Source organism: Amblyraja radiata, chromosome 4 (genome assembly GCF_010909765.2).
Source record: "Amblyraja radiata isolate CabotCenter1 chromosome 4, sAmbRad1.1.pri, whole genome shotgun sequence".
Taxonomy (NCBI): domain Eukaryota; kingdom Metazoa; phylum Chordata; class Chondrichthyes; order Rajiformes; family Rajidae; genus Amblyraja; species Amblyraja radiata.
This window is the reverse complement of record NC_045959.1, coordinates 45,569,207-45,591,050: the sequence shown is the minus strand read 5'-3', so window position 1 is coordinate 45,591,050 and position 21,844 is coordinate 45,569,207. Positions and strand designations below refer to the sequence as shown.

The 21,844-nt window shown below is 44.1% G+C and overlaps 1 protein-coding gene across 5 annotated transcripts in view; it reads left to right on the top strand.

Moving 5' to 3' along the window:
• The window catches only part of LOC116972035 (ATP-binding cassette sub-family C member 9-like), a 153,569-nt gene that overhangs the window by 46,663 nt on the left and 85,062 nt on the right, over positions 1–21,844 (top strand). For 4 of the 5 annotated variants that reach the window (XR_004411701.1, XM_033019303.1, XM_033019301.1 and 1 more), the window contains exons 2-6: positions 13,521–14,184; positions 17,550–17,659; positions 18,634–18,706; positions 19,672–19,728; positions 19,825–20,010. Coding sequence is in view for 4 of the 5 variants with exons in the window: in XM_033019303.1 (XP_032875194.1) it covers positions 13,588–14,184; positions 17,550–17,659; positions 18,634–18,706; positions 19,672–19,728; positions 19,825–20,010 (1,023 nt within the window). In the remaining variant the exon portion in view is untranslated. Of the gene's footprint in view, positions 1–13,297; positions 13,427–13,520; positions 14,185–17,549; positions 17,660–18,633; positions 18,707–19,671; positions 19,729–19,824; positions 20,011–21,844 lie in introns of those variants that run through there. The other variant, XM_033019302.1, reaches the window with a different exon arrangement.

The window sequence follows — 21,844 nt, the reverse complement described above, 5'->3', positions numbered from 1 at the left end:
AGCTTACAGCCCAGTGGCATGAATATTGATTTCTCTCACTTTAAGAAACCCCGGCATTCCCTCTCTGTCTATCCCTCCTCCACCCAAGTCGCACCAGCTGCTCGTTTTCACCCAACGAACAGCGAACAAAGGTCTCCTTTATCATCGTTACTTTTTTGCATTCATTGTTCTTTATCTCGCTACAATACATCATCATCTATATCTTTCGTTTCCCTTACCAGTCTGTCGAAGAGTCTCGACCCGAAACATCACCCAGTCCTTCTCTCCAGAGATGCTGCCTGTCCCGCTGAGTTACTCCAGCTTTTTGTGTCTATCGTCGCCCTTCTTCAGACTGTTCCGTTGTATTGACCGAAAACGAACGATGTGACAGTACCAGCGACTTAATGAATGAAATGGAGACGCGCGCAATTAAATGGACTTGGAATAAATGGGGCGGTGGGGTTTTATCGAAAAGTGACTACATGAAATCGGTGGAAGGCGAGGTTTCGGGGCAGGGTTCTTCTTCAGACTCCATGACCCGCTGAGTTCTTCCAGCTGTCAAACGGAGACATGGGGGCCCACAGATGCTGGCATGTTGAGCGAAACACAAAGTGTTGGAGCAACTCGATGGGCCGAATGGCCTAATTCTGCTCCTATGACATGAACTCACGAAGTGTCGAAGTAAGCCAGCGGGTCAGGCAGCATCTGTGGAGGGAATGGATATGCAACGTTTCGGATCGGGTCCCTTCTTTTCGAGCCGAATAAACCTCTGCCCATTCCCTCCGCTGATGCTGCCTGTCCCGCTGAGTTACTCCAGCGCTGTGTGAGTTCCTCCTGTGTGTGTTTTATGATCATGATTCCAGCATCTGCAGTTTCTTGTCTCTACATAAACTAGGCCTCAGCAACACTGAGTGTACTAACCGGGAGATTATGTTATTGCTGCCAAAACAACAGTTGTCAATTTATGTACGGTAGATGTCATATTGCGTGGGAAACGAGGTCTCCAGGGAGACAGACGCAAAGTGCTGGATTAATTCCGCGGGACAGGCAGCATCTCTGGACATTTATAAAGCATTACATTTTGGAACACAAGGAACTACAGAAGCTGGTTTACAAAAAATTACAAAGTGCTGGAGTAACTCAACTGGAGTATCTGTGGAGAACATGGACAGGTTGTCTGCGCTCAGCATCGCCAAGGACTGCTCTCACCCAAACCATGGACTGTTTACCCTCCTACCATCCGGGAGGCGCTACAGGTCTCTCCGTTGCCGAACCAGCAGGTCCAGGAACAGCTTCTTCCCGGCGGCTGTCACTCTACTCAACAACGTACCTCGGTGACTGCCAATCACCCCCCCCCCCCCCCCCCCCCGGACACTTATTATTATTTATTCAAATCATTTGCTATGTCGCTCTTCCAGGGAGATGCTAAATGCATTTCGTTGTCTCTGTACTGTACACTGACAATGACAATTAAAATTGAATCTGAATCTGAGGTGACGTTTCGGGTGAAAGAAGGGTCTAAAGTTTGAAGAAGGGTCCCGACCCGAAACGTCACCTATCCAAGTTCTCCAGAGATGACTAATTTTCAACATTTCACTTCTGGCACTCAGGCCAAACCCATGGTTGACTCAAGAGTCACTACGGTAAACTTACGGGCCACTACGTTCTTACAACGAGTTTAAATGTTTCAAATTTTAACTTCAAGAGTAAATTTGTGGAATTTGTGGAAAACTTTAAACATGTTTCAAGTTTTTCAAGAGTTAACAAGTTTCCCGGGTACCTGCCGTTAGCGCCACGAGTCGCGAAGTTGCGTCCATGATTTCCACAGATTTAAAAAACACTGGACATCATGCTGGACAGTGGACAACATAATATACGACTGGACAAGCTGCTTGAATGTGTCCTGTCCTATATTATGTTGTCCAGCATGATGTCCAGTGTTTTTTAAATCTGTGGTACAGATCTGAAGTAATTGACTCATTCTAACGGTATCGGCCCCGTAGTAGAAGCATCCACGTCGCGGGGCTGGAAACTGGAAGAATCCCGTGCTAATTACCGTTCACAGGGTGCACGGCTGAAGCTTCCGATGCCTCGCGTGTGAGTGTGCGCATGTGAGCGAGGCCGCCAAGAAATTGTGTCCCCCCCTGTCCCCCGGTCCCCTCCATGTTTTGACAGCGGTTTCCATCTCTGCGTTAACGTGCATCATTTGCACGTCTTTGGAAATTCTGCCAAGCGCGTGTCCATTCTGCAGTTTACTGATGTCCTATTCAATAGGTATTATTCAATTGGTATTATTCTTGCTGTTTGCCATGTCACGTATGGTGTATTAGACCAATTGTGAAATCTTCTGAATTCCAATATTTAAGTCACTATAACCTCAGAGAACACCACTGATTCCAATGACTGCTGGGATAATTATAGATTAAATGAAATATCTGAGTATTCTAAAAATGCTCATATTAATTAAGTTATTAGAACCAAGTAATGGAAAGAAATTGAGGTTGGCATGTGTAGTGCAACCATTCTGCAGCAATAGAAGACTGCTGTAATGCAGATAATAGTAAGAATTTGAAAAAGCATGCTAAAATGGAATTTGAAGTGACAAAGAGGAAAATAGCCACTGTGGTTAGTGTATAAGCAGTGACAAGGGAATAATTACTTTCCCTTCTTGGCGGGAGGAAGTGATTATTTTGTAGTTTCTGAAAAGTTTAAAATCAATAGAAATAAATTTAGACGATGTACAAGGTGTTAAGGCATATAATACTTGGATATTCAGTGATCTTTGTAATATTTACTCGAAGGTAAATTGTATAATTCCTAATATTATTTCCTTCCAAGATAGAAGGTGGCCATTTCAGCCCATAAAATCTGTGCACAATCGCATTCTCTAATGATTTTACCCACTTTCCTATCAATTCCTCTAAAACTGCTTTACTAACCTACCTATATTCCATCTTCATTTTCCTTGCCCATTCACTTCAGCAAGTCTACATCCCCGGATTCCTTTAGCATCCTCTTCACAAATCACAAAGTTGGATGTAGTCGAGGGTGAAGGTATAAGGACAGGTGTTTTGCAGGGGAATGTACCTGGGAGTTGGCGGTTTGGGTGGGAATGGATGAGTGAAACAAGGAGTTGCGCAGGGAGGGGTCTCTGCGGAAGGCGGAAAGGAGTGGAGATGGGAAGATGTGATTAGTGGTGGGATTGCATAGGAAGTGGCGGAAATGTTGGAGGATAATGTGTTGGATGTGGAGGCTAGGGGAATGAAAAGTGAGGACTCTGTGCCTGTTGTGTCCGGGGGAGGGGGAAGCGAGAGCAGAATTACGGGACACAGAGGAGACACTGGTGAGAGCTCCATCTATGACAGATGGGGGGAACCCACACTCCTTGAAGAAAGTAAGATATTTTGGATGTCCTAGTATAGAACACCTTTGGAGATGATGCGGCAGAGGCAGAGGAATTGAGATTAGGGATTAGCATTTCAACAAGAGGCAGGGTGGGAAGATGTGTAGTCCATATAACTGTGGGAGTCGGTAGGTTTGTAATAGACGTCCATCGATAGTCTGTCACCTATGGTAGAGACGGGTCGAGAAAGGGGAGAGAGGTATACGAGATAGTCCATGTGAATTTGAGGGCAGGGTGAAAATTAGTATATTATTGTATAGTTCTGCTGCTACTGATGGTCCACCTTGTCTTGTTGATGCTCATTCGAGCTACCAGATTTGTCGTGAGTTTAATATATTTCACACGATTGCCATGCCACAGCACCATGGAGGATGCCTTTGGACTGAAAAGTTGATTTTGCCTCCATGATGGCAATGCTTTGGGCACTTCTGCCAGTGTGGTAAAGGACAGGTGCATCTGCTCCATATAGACTGGTGAAGATGAGGTCAAGTAGATTTATCCCTTGTATTAATTCATTCATTACCTGATCCTACTTGTTTCTCTTACTTTGGTATCTGGGAGATCTCAGTCCACGGGGCTAACAGCAAGTCTATTTTATTCATCATTACTATTACTTAGTGCCCAATTCCCACTGCATCCCACTTTCTTGACCTATTATCACACCAGACCCTTTATCATGTTAATGATGCATTACTCATGATTCCTCTTAATCACACTTTAGTGTTATTATAATAACAGTTGTTATTATTCTAACCCTCTTTTAGCCACAGGCATTCTAAACTTTCTGTACTAAACTGTTGAATATGTTCAATTTTAAATTCCTATTGCACCATGTCTAACTCTAAATTTTTTGTGGTTAGTTAGTTTTCTAACCACATGTAAGTGATAGATTTGAACGTTAGGTTCTGAGACATATGGTGAAAAAAAAATGTCATGTGAAGACAAGATCATTACAGAGCTAAAACAGCTGAGCAGTTGATAGAATGGGATGACTGGATAATTTCAATAGTGGGAGGCTGATATCTGAATTAATTACTGTGATATTGGTGGCATTTTTCATTTATTTGCAAGTCCTTTGCAGTGTTGTGATGGAAATGTGCAGGACTAACATATATGCACATGTGGTTAAATATACTGACTTTCAAAATTAAATTTTTTAAATAGAAAGTTCATAAAACCTTGGATTCATCTATATTTTGTTCGCGATTCTACTTTTTGGAAGCTGTCAGAAAGAGAGGAAAAATAAGTGAAGATTCACAGAGGTAGTTACAAATATTCTCAGCAAGACATATTTGGAATTATTTCTACTTCTCAATATTTCACCTTTCGAATGTTGACACTGACATTCTTCAGACAATGGACACTTTCAGGAATGATTCTCAAATCTCACATTTAGGGCGGCACGGTGGTAGACCGCAGGGCTGGCGGTCGAAGCTCCTCACCAGGGGTCCACGGCGAGGCACCTCGCTCCCGATGATAAGTCGCCGCCACGCCCGCGGTAGAAGTAAGCCGCGGTGGAAGCTTCTTCTCTTCCAGGGTCCCCAACGCGGGATCCCAGGCTGCGGACGCCGAGCCAGCTGGAGCTCTGCAGACTTCAGGCTGCCGCCGTCCGGCGAGCCCCGGCGAGGGCTCGCCCGCTCCACACCAAGAGTCCACGCTGCGCCCGCAGTTGAAGACCTGGGCGCGTCTCCGGGAAAGGCCGCACCGATCCTCGATGTTAGGCCACGGGGGAGGCGACATGGAAAAAGTATTTCCCCATTCCATTTCCCTTCCTTCAAAATTTGTTGGGGAGAATGAGATGATAATAAGTGGGATATCTTGGAGATCACTACTGGGGCCTCTTCTTTTTACCATTTATGTATGATTTGACTTGCAGATATGGTTGATAAATTTACTGATGACAAGAGTCTAAAAAGCGATATCGGTAGGTTAAGTTAATCAATTATCTGGTAAATGGTGTAGATTGTGGGGGAAATGTGAAATTGACCATTTTGGCAGGAAAAATTAATAGGAAATGTGCCTAATGTATCTATTTGTGAGTGATTATAGGGTGAGGTGCAGAGGGATCTGCCTTCCTTGCACATCATTCCCAAAAGGTTAGTATGTCGATGTAGCAAATAATTAGGAGTGATAATAGAATGTCAAGGTTTTTTGTGAGGAGAATTGAATATAAATATAGGGACATTGTGCTTCAGTTATGTAGGGCTTTGCAGGGACTACCCCAGGGGTACTTTGCATAGTAAGTGGCTTTTTATTTAAAGAAGGATGTGGATGCATTGTAAATATTTCTGCAAAGCTTTACTCGACTCGCACCTGGAATAGGTAGTTTGTATGTGAGAAAAGATTGGGCAGAACGAGACTGCATTTAGTGGATTCTAAAAGAGTGAAAAGCGACGTGATTTAAACACAAGATCCGGAGGGATATTGATAGGACGGATGTGGAAAGGATGGTTCCCCATGTGGAAGAAAATAAAACTAAGAGTCTGTTTAAAAATAAAATGTCACCAATTTAAGACACTTGTAAGTTAAAACATTTTCTCTGAGAGTCATGAATCTTTGGAACTCGCATCCTCAAAGGGCAGTGGAAAAGGCAACAATACATAAGATAAGCAAGGGAGGGTAAAGGGCCTGTCCCTCTTTCACGACCTAATTCACGACCTCTGCCGAGTCTGCCCTTGACTCGTACTGCAGCATGGTCGTCACAAGGTTGTAGGAGGCCGCAGGTAGGTCGTAGGCGGTCGTAGCAGGTCGTGATGCTAGTCGTAAGTACTCGTGGCATCTGTAGGTTGGGGCGTTTTTTCAACAAGATGAAAAATGTCCATGAGTAAAAATGGTCGTGAATTAGGTTGTGAAAGTGGGACAGGCCCTTAAGATTACTGGGCTCAGGGAGGAATGCAGTCACAGTCAGAACAGCCATATCGGAGCAGGTTCGATATACTGAGTAGTCTACTCTTGCTTATGTTTATATTATGTTACGTATATGAACATAAGAAATTGGAGCAGTAGGCCATCTGACCTGCTTCACCCTTCATTATGATCATAGCTGATTTTCTCCCTGTTTCACATTGTCCCCCAATTTATTGATAATTTAATGTCCAGATATTTAGCAGTCTGTGTTTTGAATGAACATAAGAACTGAGCCTTCACAGCACTGTGAGATAGAAAATGCCAAAGGTACAACCTACGTCATCCTGGCGGCAACCTTCGCCATCCTGGCGAAAAGCTACAATAGCACCTACGTCAGGAGAAGACAAGCTACGACAAGCCCACGGTCGCCGACTGTCGCCGATAAGTTTTGAACATTTCAAAATCCAGCGATGACCAGAAAAACGCTATGACTCTTTGGGCAACTGAGGAGACTACTCACGACTGTACAGGCGACACCCCGGCGACCGTGTAGCGACAGCCCAGACGCCGGCAGTCGCTTAAATAATCGCCTGTGGGACAGATCCTAAAATCAATAAAATTTGTGATCTACTGGAGGAATTCTAGTGCTGTTCCCCTCCCCCAGAGACACACACACACACACACACACACACACACACACACACACACACACACACACACACACACACACACACACACACACACACACACACAAACACACACACACACACACACACACACACACACACACACACACACACACACACACACACACACACACACACACACCTTGGGGCGGGGTTGCGTTCTGAAAAAATTGAGTACACTTTGAATACAAAGCTAAGCCGTCATCTGCAAATACGGCAAGTTTAAAAAAAAATTCTGTTCATTTATTTATTACTTTTTTACACAAATTCCATAAGAGTGAATTTTTGGGTGATGATTTGTGGATTTTGTAACGGCCAATTTTGGAAACCCAAATGGCTATAACACGGAAGTCTACTTTATAATTTGAACATTTATTTAGTTTGATGCTAAATTGTTCATGGTATTATTCAAAGAGAAGAAATTATTTGTATCTATCTACTTGACAAATCCTTCCTAAAGTAACATTGGTAAAAGCATATTAGTTAGTTCCTTCATTTTCTGTTTGTTCATTCTTCCTCTGTGAATTGGTTGGAGTCAATAAATTATTGAAATATACAGTCAAATATTTTGGGCACCTCAGATTGAGGCCTTCCTCAGAGACTTTATTGTAATAATAATAATAATGGATGGGATTTATATAGCGCCTTTCTAATACTCAAGGCGCTTTACATCGCATTATTCATTCACTCCTCAGTCACACTCGGTGGTGGTAAGCTACTTCTGTAGCCACAGCTGCCCTGGGGCAGACTGACGGAAGCGTGGCTGCCATTCTGCGCCTACGGCCCCTCCGACCACCACCAATCACTCACACACATTCTCACACATTCACACACAGGCAAAGGTGGGTGAAGTGTCTTGCCCAAGGACACAACGACAGTATGCACTCCAAGCGGGATTCGAACCGGCCACCTTCCGGTCACCAGCCGAACACTTAGCCCATTGTGCCATCGTACCCTGCAGGATATACACCACCGGTCCCCACACCCTTCTTCACCTCCATTCAGGATCCCCAACAATTATCCAGATGAGGTAGATGTTTATTTGCACCTCCCCCAATATTGTCTGTACAGTCTGGGCTCTCGGAGGCCTCCTCTACACAGGCAAGACAAAGCATAGATGATACGACTGTTTTGCCGAACATTTACACTCTGCCTTCCAAGGCACATTGGGTAACCAACAACCCAATGTCAGGTAACTCTCCTCTTTCACATCTAACCAATGCCCTGCTACCCTCCACATTGCCCACCTGTACATCTTTATTTCCACTACCACGTCTCCTATCACTCTTCCCTTTCTCCATCTGCTCATATCTTGCCCCTCACTACAAGTCACTAATTTTTCTTTTACCCACTCCCCCTTCTCACTCACCCCTGTTCCTTTCCACCCTCTATCCCTCCCTCTGGTTCCACATTTCACTCCCCATCTATTTTCTTCTTGGGTTGCTCATCTGTACCCATGTGTCCTTACTTTGCCTCCAGCTTTGATAACCATCTCTATCTGCTAATCATCTCTATTCACCAACATCACATGCCAGTTTTTTCCCCACCCCTTCCCCTCACCTCTTTCTCCCAGCGTTCTCCCAAATCCATCTGTCGAAGGAAAGGTCCCGACGCAAACCGTTGCCTGTAAATTTCCCTCCACAGAAGCTGCCTGGCACTCCAGCACTGTTGTTTGCTCATGATTCCAGCATTTGCAGTCTCTTGTGACTCCATCTAATCAAGTGTGTTCCCTTGCTGGACTCGATCAGATCATGTGGCAAGATTAATGGAGAATTGATCAAATTTGTTAATATAGGATATTTGTGCTCATTGCATGGGGGAGCTTTGGAAATTTTAATTTTCTCCTCAACCCAAGGGGCATTTTCACAATGGGGAATGTTTGACTCAGTGAGATAGATACTTTTGACCCTGACTGCAAGAAAGGCTAAAGAACTGTTTGGTTTTTAAGCTGCTTGTTTACATAGAACAGTACAGCACAGGAATAGACTCTTACGCCAACAATGTTTGTGCCAAACATGATGTAAAGTTAAAGTAATCTCATCTGCTTGTACATGATTCATATTCTCTATTCCCTCCACTTCCATGTGCCTATCTAAAAACCTCTTAAACGCCACTATCATTTCTTCCTTCATCACCACATTCAGGCCCTCGCTACTCTGTGTAAAAAGAACTGGCCCCACAAATTCGCATTAAGCTTCCCCCCTGTCACCTTATAGCTATATTATTATCTGAATGGTGGCCGATTAGGAAAAGGGGAGATGCAACGAGACCTGGGTGTCATGGTACACCAGTCATTGAAAGTAGGCATGCAGGTGCAGCAGGCAGTGAAGAAAGCGAATGGTATGTTAGCATTCATAGCAAAAGGATTTGAGTATAAGAGCAGGGAGGTTCTACTGCAGTTGTACAGGGTCTTGGTGAGACCACACCTGGAGTATTGCGTACAGTTTTGGTCTCCTAATCTGAGGAAAGACATTCTTGCCATAGAGGGAGTACAGAGAACGTTCACCAGACTGATTCCTGGGATGGCAGGACTTTCATATGAAGAAAGACTGGATAGACTCGGCTTGTACATGCTAGAATTTAGAAGATTGAGGGGGGATCTTATAGAAACTTACAAAATTCTTAAGGGGTTGGACAAGCTAGATGCAGGAAGATTATTCCCGATGTTGGGGAAGTCCAGAACAAGGGGTCACAGTTTAAGGATAAGAGGGAAGTCTTTTAGGACTGAAATGAGGAAATAATTTTTTACACAGAGAGTGGTGAATCTGTGGAATTCTCTGCCACAGAAGGTAGTTGAGGCCAGTTCATTGGCTAGATTTAAGAGGGAGATAGATGTGGCCCTAGTGGCTAAAGGAATCGGGGGTATGGAGAGAAGGCAGGTATGGGATATTGATTTGGGTGATCAGCCATGATCATAGTGAATCGAAAGGCCGAATGGCCTACTCCTGCACCTATTTTCTATGTTTCTATGCTACGTAGTGTTGGACATTTCCACCTTGGGGGGGGGGGAAAGGTTCTGAAAGTCTACCATATCTATATCTCTCATCATTTTATATACTTCTGTCAAGTCTCTCCTCAACCTCTGCGTTCCAGAGAAAACAATACAAGTCTATCCAATCCAAGTCTTTCCCTGTAGCTGAAACCCTCTAATCCAGACAGCATACTGGTAAACCTCTCTAAAGCATCCACATCTTTTTTTTAATAATGAGGCAACCAGAATTGCATCCAATACTCCAAATGTGGCCAAACCAAAGTCCTAGAGAGCTGTATCAGGACTTCCTGACTCAATGATCCAAGCAATGAAGACAATTCTTAACCACTTTGTCTACTTGTGTTGCCATCTTCAGTGAGCTATGAACTTGGACTCCAAGATCCCTCTGCACTTCAATGCTGTTCAGGGTCTTCCCATTATCAGTATGCCCTCGCCTTTCATTCAACCACTCAAATCACCTCACACTTGCTCGCGTCTAAACACCATCTATATAACTAAAAGTCTCATCTTGACCACTTCCTGTCTGCGCTGTATATTAATTTTTGAAAAAACGCTACCCTATATCGCTAAGGCCATAGGGGCGCCGGAGGAGGGAGATGGCAGCCCTGCCGGCAGTCCGTTTGTTTTTTCATCCCTTTTGTTATTTTTAGCGTTTGTTTAAAGATTGTTTTAATGTTCTTCTGTTTGTTTTATGTGGGGGGAGGGGGTGGGGGGTGGGGGCCGGGGGAAACTTTTTTTTTCAGGTCCTTACCTTCCCGGAGAGGTGATCAAGTTTCGGATCACATTCTCTGGGCTCTGCGGCCTACCATCGCTGGAGCTGGGAGCCGCCTCGGACTGTCGTGAGCACAACCGCGGGGCGCGGACTTACCATCGGAGCGGATCCACTACCATCAAGGGCTCACAGTCTCGGGAGAGGAGCTCCAATGCCGCAGAAGGTTCGTCCAGCCCCGACGCGAGGTTTGATCGCCCGGCGCGGGGGAGCTGACAACTCCCCGATGCGGGAGCTGAACGCCTCAATGCGGAGGGCCCGAACGCCGCTGACTACGGGACTAAAGACTATCCCATCAACGGGGGGCTCGAGGCCCCCAACCAAGGAAGAACAACAAGGGAAGGACTTGGAACTTTATTTTCGTCTTCCATCACAGTGAGGAATGTGTAGGAGTCACTGTGATGGATGTTTATGTTAAAATGTGTTTTTTTGAGTCTGTTGCTTTTTAAATTGTATGACTGACCTGGCCAGTGAATTACACTACACCAATTGGTGTATGTGACAAAAAATGAACATGAACTTATGAACTTACTTATGAACTTACTATTTTGGGCCATCTTACTCGCAGTCCTCCTCCACTGAGGCAGCCCCGAGGATTTTCCAATCGATGAAAAATAAAAAAAGTTATGTTTAAAAAATCTTGAGATCAGCTGATTGGTTCTCTCGCCTATCAATCACCATGATGAAGGTAACACCCCTTCCATGGGGGGGGGGGGTGCAGGGCTATAAAACCCCTGATGCTTGGACGTGAGTCAGTCACTTGAAGATCGCGAGGGAGAGGCCACAACTTTGATTCTAAGCTGTGAATCGACTGAACTGTGAGTCTGCAATGTACTTGCAATAAATGATTTGTTAGCCCTTAATAAAATGCAATGGGCTGTTTGGCCTGACCTGTGCTTGAAACTGCAATGGAAATGGAAATGAAATGAAAATGCAATGAGGTGTTTGGCCTGCCCTGTGCTTGAAACTGCAATGGAAATGGAAATTAAATGAAAATCCAATGAGCTGTTTGGCCTGCCCTGTGCTTAAAACTGAAATGGAAATGGAAATGAAATGAAAATGAAATGAGTTGTTTCGACTGCCCTGTGTTTGAAATGGAAATGGAAATGAAAATTAATTGAGTTGTTTGACCTGCCCTGTGCTTGAAATTGAAATGGAAATGGAAATGGAAATTAAATGAGTTGTTTGGCCTACCCTGCGCTTGAAATGGAAATGAAATGAAATGAGTTGTTTGGACTGCCTGAAACCACTAATTTCTGCCCAAAAGGCCCCCTATTAGCCGAGAAACAAGCCCCCTTTGCCCAAAATGTCCGTATTAGCCCAGGAAGAGCATTTTGGCCCAAAAGGCCCGTGCCTGGCCAGGAAAAGTCCAGAAAAAGTGCCTTTCACTGAGATTTCACTCAGATTTTTTTTTAAAGAGCCCCTTCGGCCCATCAGGCCTGTACTAGCCCTGGAGGAGTCCCTTTGGCCCATCAGTAAGTATTCACCCTGCAAGTATTAAACCTCACCCCAGTATTTTTTTCTCCCTTCATTGGCTCCCTGTGAGATCCAGGCCAGGATAGACTTTCCTCCTTCATTGCTGTGATCTGCAGAAAAAGATGAAAATTGTCTAAAATTGATTCTCCACCCTCTCCTTCTCTCTCACATAGTCTCTCACCTGTTTTGGGCAGAATTTCTGGCAGTTTCTGAGCTGCCAGCCCACTAGCCCTGAGTGACTGAGCTGCCAGCCCCCCAGGCCTGACTGATTGAGCTGTCAGCCCACCAGGCCTGAGTGACTGAACTGCCAGCCCACTAGGCCTGAATGACTGAGCTGTCAGCCCAGCATGCCTGAGTGACTGAGCTGCCAGCCCACCAGGCCTGAGTGACTGAGCTGCCAGCCCACCAGGCCTGAGTGACTGAGCTGCCAGCCCACCAGGCCTGAGTGACTGAGCTGCCAGCCCACCAGGCCTGAGTGACTGAGCTGCCAGCCCACCAGGCCTGAGTGACTGAGCTGCCAGCCCACAAGGCCTGAGTGACTGAGCTGCCAGCCCACCAGGCCTGAGTGACTGAGCTGTCAGCCCACTAGGACTGAGTGACTGAGCTGCCAGCCCAAGAATCCATTCGGCCCATAATGTCCATACTAACCCTCTGGAAACCAGTCCCTTCAGCCCACAACACCCATACTAGCGCTCTAGAAAGCGCACCCCCCCCCCCCCCCCCCACCCCCCCCCCCCCCCCCCCCCCCCCCCCCCACTGGCCACCAATATTGGAATTGGTGGAGAGGTGGAATATTGCATTGGGGGACCAGCCCTCCGGTGTGAACATGGTCTAGTAAATTTAGTCTAGTAAATTTAGATTTTGTTGGCTGCTTTTATTCCAACATTCAGTTTGTGTCTGTGGAGAAGAAACCTAATATACCAATGTTTTCTCTAAAGTTCTCCTGCATTTTCTAATTGAATTATTGGACTGGGTTTAAATTCTTAATTGTTTCATATTTAGTTTCAGTTATTGTGAAAGACCACATTTGCCATATTTCCCTGCTAAGAACTCTGAGTGAGTGACGCAATTGAAAGCTGACTCAGTTCCTGTATAAAATTGTTTTGCTGAATGACAAGGGTGTATTAAATTACCACATTTAACTATGATTCTCAGTATATAAAAGGATGCTTTACGAACCACAGATCACTTAGAGATATAGAATGACCGAGAAACAAAGTGAATGGTTTCATTGAAGAAAATAAATCGGCAGCAATGCTTCGCTTCCTTTAGTAGTAAATGTTTTTATGATTTTTATTTTTTTTTGTAAATGAAAGACTGTGCCATTACTTTGTTCAGTTGATTAATTATTTTCTTTTTCTTTTACAGGTGACTTGAAAATTGAAGATTAAAAGCTGCATTTGCATTTAATGAATACTAAACAGAAATAAATGAGATGGAAGATGTTTTTATTGCATTTTGTGGCCTGGCCCACAATAATTACACCTATCAACCAAATGAAGAGTCTCACATTAAAGACATTTGTTTCAGTGAAGGTGTAAATCTTCTCGTGCATCTGGCATTTGTGTTCTGCACCCTAATTGGTGTGGTTGTGGTTAAGTGCAGACACCGTTCCAGTACAAGATTTCCTACAGGTTTGAGAGGCTGGATACATTTTCCATGGCACAATGCTCGATGGATATTAACATTCTTCTACATTTTTATATCTGTCTGTGTTGTGGGAGATGGCATCTTATCACAATTGTATTCAAAGTACAACAGACCGTTTATTTATGTACCCGATGCAGCACAGCTAGCTTCTTGTGTCCTTTCCATAGTTTACTATGATGTTGCTGAAAGTGCAAATGTTCCTATGCTGTTGGTGCTTTTCATTTTTCACTGGCCTGCCGCCTGTAGCATTAATGTGTTGAAGGCATATCAGATGTATTCGCAGAGGTTCATCACTAGTGATCTGACTTTTCTCCTTGACTGTACCTTGGCTTCAATCTATGGATTCTTCCTCATCCTGGAACTCAGCATATTTTTTAAAAAGGTATGTCCTACAATTTATGAAAGAAAAATACATATAAAATTAAATTATATTTTCGTAGTGCCTTCTATCATATATTTTACTGTGAGCCATTACACCTGCTCGTGATGTAATACAAATTGGCACTAGATTGACAATGCTGGTGTAGAAATGAAAAGTAACATATTTGTTAACCAAATTTTGAAGTTGGAATTGAGGCATATTGTTGTTTTAGTAGATGTTTCAATAATTCAGTGGTGCTTTATTGTCACATGTGCGAAGTGCAAACGCACAGTGAAATTATTTTCTTCCTAACAGTCCAGTAGAGTATTGCCATACCTAAGCACATCCCCGATTACAATAGTACAGAAATAGTCTTCTCAGCCCGCATATAAGATGGGCCATTTTCCTAATCCATGCTCCAGTTTTTATGAGGAGTGCCCAATTCAGACAGGCGCCAGGCTGCTGCGGGCCTCTAGCCATCTCCTTCGTTGGTCGACCAACAACCAACATCCTCTCCTCGCTCGTCCACTTTGGTGTCCTAGGGCCGCCTCCTATAACCGACCTTGAAGGTGTGGTAGGCCAGACCGTGGTTCCCTTTCCATTCCTACTGGTCTTGCTCCTCTCCATCACTTCCGTTGTCCTCGCCGGCTCCATCCTCTCGGACTATGGCCTTCGGTGAACGGGTTTTGGGTTGGGACTCTTCTTCAGACTTCAGACAGGTTTACAATTACAATTACAATTCAATTTATTGTCATTTGGACCCCAAACTCTGAATTGATTAAACCTGTAGTGATATTTTGATAAACTACTACAATTAATTAATACAATTAATAGAATAATCCATTTCAGTACCTTAAAAATAGTGCTGAATATTTTAGTTGACTTTTCATTATTTTGCATTAATAACATATTCTCATGAGTTCAGGATTTGTTGGTAATCTACTACTTTATTTCTAAAATGTATTAAAAAGAGCTGCATATTTGTTTGGATTTGTTTTCTAATAACAACGTATTGTGGCGTCAACTGATAGTCAGACCACTTGCTGTCCTAACCCTCATCTGTGGTTACGAGGGCTGTCACGTGACGTCTTGGGGCTAAGGGGAGTGTCCTGCTACATTAGCAGATCTCACCTGGAGATCACCAGTTGACAGGTAACTGAGCTCGAGACTACTGCAGCAGCAATGACAATATGTTAGAGGACCAAACGTGTATGTATTTCGAACCTATTATGTCTGAATAAAACAACTGTTTATTCACCACGTTTGGTGCCGCTACATTGGTGACCTGCGACGATCCAAATTTGGGATTTAGTATTTCTCCCGACGCAAGCAGCCTCGGGAGACCTGATGTCTGCAGCCAACAGCCCAGCCTTGCTGAACGACGCTGCTGCCAACCCGGCCCTACCGTAAGGTATGCCGCAGGCCGCCCGGGTCGATGGGCACGGTCCGGGCCTTGTTTGATGGCCGCCAATCTCTTGCACATGGCCTGCCCGGAGCTGACCACCGGGGCTGAGAGGCCACGGCTGGCGCCGCTCCACCACCAGCTGCTGCCCACCGAGGCTGAGAGGCCGCGGCTGCCATTGCTCCCCCACCAGCCACCGCCCCCCCTACCAGCCGCCGCTCCCCCACCAGCTGCTGCAGGAGCTGTGAGTTTAGCAGCCCTCCAGCATCACCGCCGCCGGCCCCGAGAGTGGACCCACCCATTACCCCTCTGGCCACTGCTCAAAGCCTAGCCTCCCGATAGAGTGGGCCTACCAGGGTCGGCTGCCCGAAGACGTCCTTTTGCACCTCACCGGCAAGGACCCCGAAGATCCCCAGGCGCTGGCTGCCCGTCCGGTCGGGCTGTGGTCGGCCCAGCAGCGGGGCGGAGCCTCGGCCAGTCGTGAGTTGGCGGTACCGCGACGGATTCCCTGGCTTCTTGTCTCCGCCGAGGGCGCGGCAGCGCAGCCGGTCTCTGACGACACGGGCGATGGTGGGTGGAGTCCCTACGTGCAGTGGTGGTGCGAGGCCTGTCGATGCCGGCCGCCCCACATGCATCCGGGAATCGCCTCGGTTGGCCGCCTTTAAAGGCCGCCTCAACCGGCCGCCAAAGTGGCCGCCGTGACCTACTTCCACATGGCAGACGCAGCGACTGCAAAAAGGGCCGACGCAGCCGGCCAGAAACAACGCTCAAACTGCGCTGACTGTTGTCAACAGCGCCACATTCCGGCCAGACACCGTCACAGCAGCCTGAAAGCCGTCAACAGCGCTACCTTCTGGCCGGATGCCGTCACTGCAGCCTGACCACCGTCCACAGCGCCATCTTCCGGCCGGATGCCGTCACTGCAGCCTGACCGCCGTCCACAGCGCCATCTTCCGGCCGGATGCAGACTCTGCACCTGACCGTCGGTAACAGCGCCACTTCAGGTCGGATGCTGTCACTGCAACCTCCAGTTTTCCAGCACAGCTTCCCATCCTGCACCATGGACATTGGACAATTTGCACTTTTACTTTCCTACCACTTTGGACTTGTTTGCTCACTGTAGCTTGATTTGTTTCTTTTCATTTTTTTTTACACTGTAATGACCTCGCCGGGTTTAGCAATAATTTATTTATTTAGTTATTTTCTTTGTTTGCATTGTTGCCGACGTCTCCCAGCCGTTGCTGGGTGCCGTATTTCTCAGGACACGATCCCCTGCTGGTCGATGAGATGCAACTTTGTCTCGTCAAACCTGCGGCTTTTGCATTGGTCTTATCGCACCCCTCAGCATACGGCCAGGATGGCCCACAGCCGGAGCGTCGACTGCACCCGCGGGTCCCACCATCCCAACCCACGGCCGGGGTGCTTCCGACCTACAGCAAGAGCCGCCCTCGACCATGCTAGCACACCTTCTTGTAGAAGGTTAGCGTGTTCTATTCCTTCCCCCGGTTCTGGGCGGGTCCTGTGGCATCAGCTGATAATCAGACCATTTGTGGTCGAACCCTCGTCAGTGGTTACGAGGGCTGTCACGTGAGGTCTTGGGGTTAAGGGGAGTGCCCTGCTACAGAAGCAGATCTCACCTGGAGATCGCCAGTCAACAGGTAGCTGAGCTCGAGACAACAGCCTCACTCAGCTGCAGCAGCAATGACTATGTTAGAGGACCAAACGTGTAAGTATTTCAAACCTATTATGTCTGAATAAAGCAACTTTTATACACCACATTTGGTGCCACTACAGTATCATTGAATTATGATTTGTAATATACTGATTTCTCACTTACTATTGAAATAATTTTTAATTATTATAAATGTATTTATTATGCATTTATTTATTATAGATCTATTTTGTATGCTATTGAAAAATGACAATATTTTTTGCAATCCTAACAAATAGCAGAACAAATTAAATGGTAATTTCTTTATTTTAGGGTTACTATGGTCCAGGGTATTCCAGAGATATCCCACCTTTAGAATTACAAGACCCAGAAAAGAAATTTCATCAGTCTTATGTGAATGTTTTGTCACAGATCACCTACACGTAAGTGAAAAAGTGCAGAATTTTAGCACCTACTTTTTGAAAAATATTATTGCTCAGTTATATCCTTCCAAAATCTTTCAGAATATTAGTTTGCATCAAAACCATTCATTGGACATCTATCCCTGTTGCATAGGTTACTTTTTAGTCTCAGGTATGACCACTAGAACATGCTGTATATTTTCATATCAAGAGGTTAAATTTATTTTCTGTCTCATCTGATAGTCTTGTTTTATGTCGATAGTGAAGGCATCTATGTTAGTAAATTACCCACGTAGTCATAAATTTTGAGTAGAACTAGATGATGATTATTGAAGGAGACCATTTGACTCAAGGGCATTTTAGATAAACCCAGTCCTCTTCTTGCTATCCTCCAGAGCTCCTCCTACTATTATCCATATGCTACACATGGAATGACAGTGGGTTGGAATTTTGACTGCTTTTCCAGTCAAAGTAGTTATGTTATCCAACCTGCAACTAGTTTACTGGGGAATGGTGACATTTTGGTAAGGCACCATGAATATGACACTCTTGACCAGATCACGAGAATCAGTAATCGTACACCGGAGCACACATGAGGGTCCAGATCAAATCCAGTGCATTCTTTTCTCAGTTAGAGCAAACTCGACATTTGCATAAAGTCACACCTTTGCAGTCAAAGATTATAGGCTCATGCCCACTCGTTGCATTAGCACTCAATCAGGCTGTTGCTTCCATGTAATGTTTTCAGTGCATTGTGGAGGAGCAATCGTTTATGCAAGGTATTGATTAGCAATTCTGTCTTTTGTGAATGGTGTGCAAGATCCAGTGGAACTTTCCCAAAATAACAGGAAATTCTCCTATTATGGCCAAAATTCCAATAGCATCCAACATCACCAAAAGTCAATTAATCAGTAATTTGAATGTTTGTGAGAACTTTAAGAATTGGCTATCAGGTTTACATTCATTTCAATATAACTTCATTTTTTTTTCCTTAGGTGGATTTCATGGCTTTTAATAAGTGGCTATCGGGAACCAATCAAGATAGAAGTTCTAGGAAAACTCCCTCAGGTTATTTTGATATTGCACCCTCATTGTTATAATATAGAGTTCCAATAAGGTTTGCGTGAAATGCAAAATTGAACTAGTATGCACTCCACATGAAAACATTCTAAAAGTAGATAATTCATCAGAATTAGTTCAGAAATGTAATTTCAGGCAAGTTGAACCGAGTGATGAAGTCCTTCGTAATGGCACACCTACTATTGTAAAGATCAGCACAGACTATGATGGAAAATGGATTGGAAATACAAAAGAACACTGCAAATGCTGGAAATCAAACAAAAACAGAAACTGTTGAAAGACGCGATTGGTTAGACAACATCTGTGGAAAGAGAAACAGTTAACATTTCAGGGGGAAACTGAAATATTAGCTCTGCTTCTCTTTCCACAGACATTGTCTGACCTGATAAATGTTTCCAGTGTTTACAGATTTGGATTCTTTGCTCCTGTGCCAGTGATGTTATTTTTTCTTTCCTGTAACCCTTGAATAATTAGAAAGACATTTAGGGAGATTGAATCTGATATTTAATTTTGATTGTTTTGGGCTACATAATCTGTAATGGACATGGAATAGTTATACACATTGCACTATATTTATTATTCATTTCACTTACAAATTATCATAATCCACCATGAAAATCTTAGGAATCTGAAAATGTTATTCATTCCACCATATCATTGTATTATTCTTGTCAGATTAATAGTTTGTAAGTATAGAAGACAATATATTACATTTTTTGTTAAATAAATTCTGGTACAATTTGACATGGTCCACAGAAGAATTTAAATTGTTTTCCCTTTCCCTTCATCCAAGAACCTTTCCTATTTAATGTGAATTTCCTTCCTTAACTCAGCATACACAAGCACTCCATCTCCACCCTTGTGACTTGGTTAGTGGATTATTTTTCTGGGATGAATGATTACAGTGCTGGCAGTCTAAAGTCACCAATCTTACATTGGTATTTTCTTTTTAGGATGACACCGCACAGAAAAATTTTGATTTATTAAAATTGAATTATGATAAGCAAAAGGTAAGTAAGCTTTTATGATATTTATGCATCTAGAGAATTCTGTGTAATGTTTACGAGATGGTGATTTGAACTTTGTCATTTTATTGTGAATTTTAGGAAAATATCTCTTCAGGAACAACTGATTCAAGAAATCTAGGAAAAGTCATTTGCAACACTTTTGGGAGACCTTTCCTGCTAGCAGCAATTTTGAAGCTTATGGGTGATCTAGCAGGATTAGCTGGGCCTTTCTGCATTGATGGTATTCTGAGATTTGTGGAAGCAGAGCCAAAAGAATTGGTGAAGGTAGGGTTTTAGTGTGTTTTTCTACAGTAATTGTAACAAGCACAAAATCTGGTTGTATGGCCTAGAAGCAAGTTACTGCCATCTACTTTGCTAATAGGGTTAAATCACATAATGCAAAGTCCTCAGTGTTCGAAGCTCTCCACTAGCTATGAATTAAAATAACATTAGAAGCTTCAAAAGTTTTGAAGGTTTCAAAGGTCTTTTATTGTCACATGTACAAATTAAGGTGTAGTGATATGCGAATTACCATACAGCCATACGAAACAAAAACTCAAGACACACAACTACATAAATGTTAACAAACATCCACCAGAGCGGATTCCCCACATTCCTCACTGTGATGGAAGGCAAAAAAAGTCCAAGCTTCGTCCTCTTTAATATACATCAATAATTTAGTTGAAGAGATTCAAAGTAACATTAGCAAATTTCCAGATGACACAAAGCTGGATGGCAGTGTGAACTGTGAGGAGGATGCTATGAGAATGCAGGGTGACTTGGGTAAGTGCACAGATACATGGCAGATGCAGTTTAATGTGGATAAATGTGAAGTTATCCACTTTGGTGACAAAAACAGGAAGGCAGATTATTATCTAAATGGTGTCAAGTTGGGAAAGGGGGAAGTACAACGGGATCTGGGGAGTCCTTGTTCATCAGTCAATGAAAGTAAGCATGCAGGTACAGCAGGTAGTGAAGAAAGTGAATGGCATGTTGGCCTTCATAACAAGAGGAGTTGAGTATAGGAGCCAAGAGGTCCTTCTGCAGTTGTACAGGGCCTTAGTGAGACCATACCTGGAGTATTGTGTGCAGTTTTGGTCTCCAAATTTGATGGCGGGACTGTCATATGTTGAGAGAATGTAGTGGCTGGGCTTGCATACTGGAATTTAGAAGGATGAGAGGGAATCTTATTGAAACATAAGATTATTACGGGTTTGAACACGCTAGAGGCAGGAAACATGTTCCCGATGTTGGGGGAGTCCAGAACCAGGGGCCACAGTTTAAGAATAAGGGGTAAGGCATTTAGAACGGAGATGAGGAAACAATTTTTCACACAGAGAGTTGTGAGTCTGTGGAATTCTCTGCCTCAGAGGGCAGTGGAGGCCGGTTCTCTGGATACTTTCAAGAGAGAGCTTGATAGGGCTCTTAAAGATAGCGGAGTCAGGGGGTATGGGGATAAGGCAGGAACGGGGTACTGATTGTGGATGATCAGCCATGATCACATTGAATAGCGGTGCTGGCTCGAAGGGCCGAATAGCCTGATCCCGCAACTATTGTTGATTGATTCTCCCGTGGTTGGGGCAGTTGAACCTGTCGGGGCGATCGAAGCTCCCGCAGCTGGTGGTCGAAGCCCCCACGATGGTAAGTCTACAAGCTACCATTATTCCTCAGTGTAAATTGTTCAGAGGGCGTGTGACCAAATATTCCAAAGCATTTCTTCCTCTCACTTTTCATATAGCATTCTAATTATATATAAGAATGTATACAACTAACTGTATACAAAATACATAATTACTGTTAAATATCCGATTGCACTTATAGTTCTTGAAACGGTTGTCGACCCATCCCCCCCCCCATTATTTTTTATTCTACTGATGTTTTTTTAATAGTTTTCAAACCTTTCATAATCAGAGCAGCTTGAAGCATATGTGAAATAGACTTCCAGTACAGTTACAACACTGACATCTACCTAACAATGTGGAAAGTGTCCAGGTATGTCCTGTTCATTAAAAGCAGAACAAATTCAATGGTTCTTCATTGTCACATGTACCAAGATACTGTGCATTCTTTTCTGGCATACAGTTCAGTGAAGTATTACTATACATAAACACAATCTTAG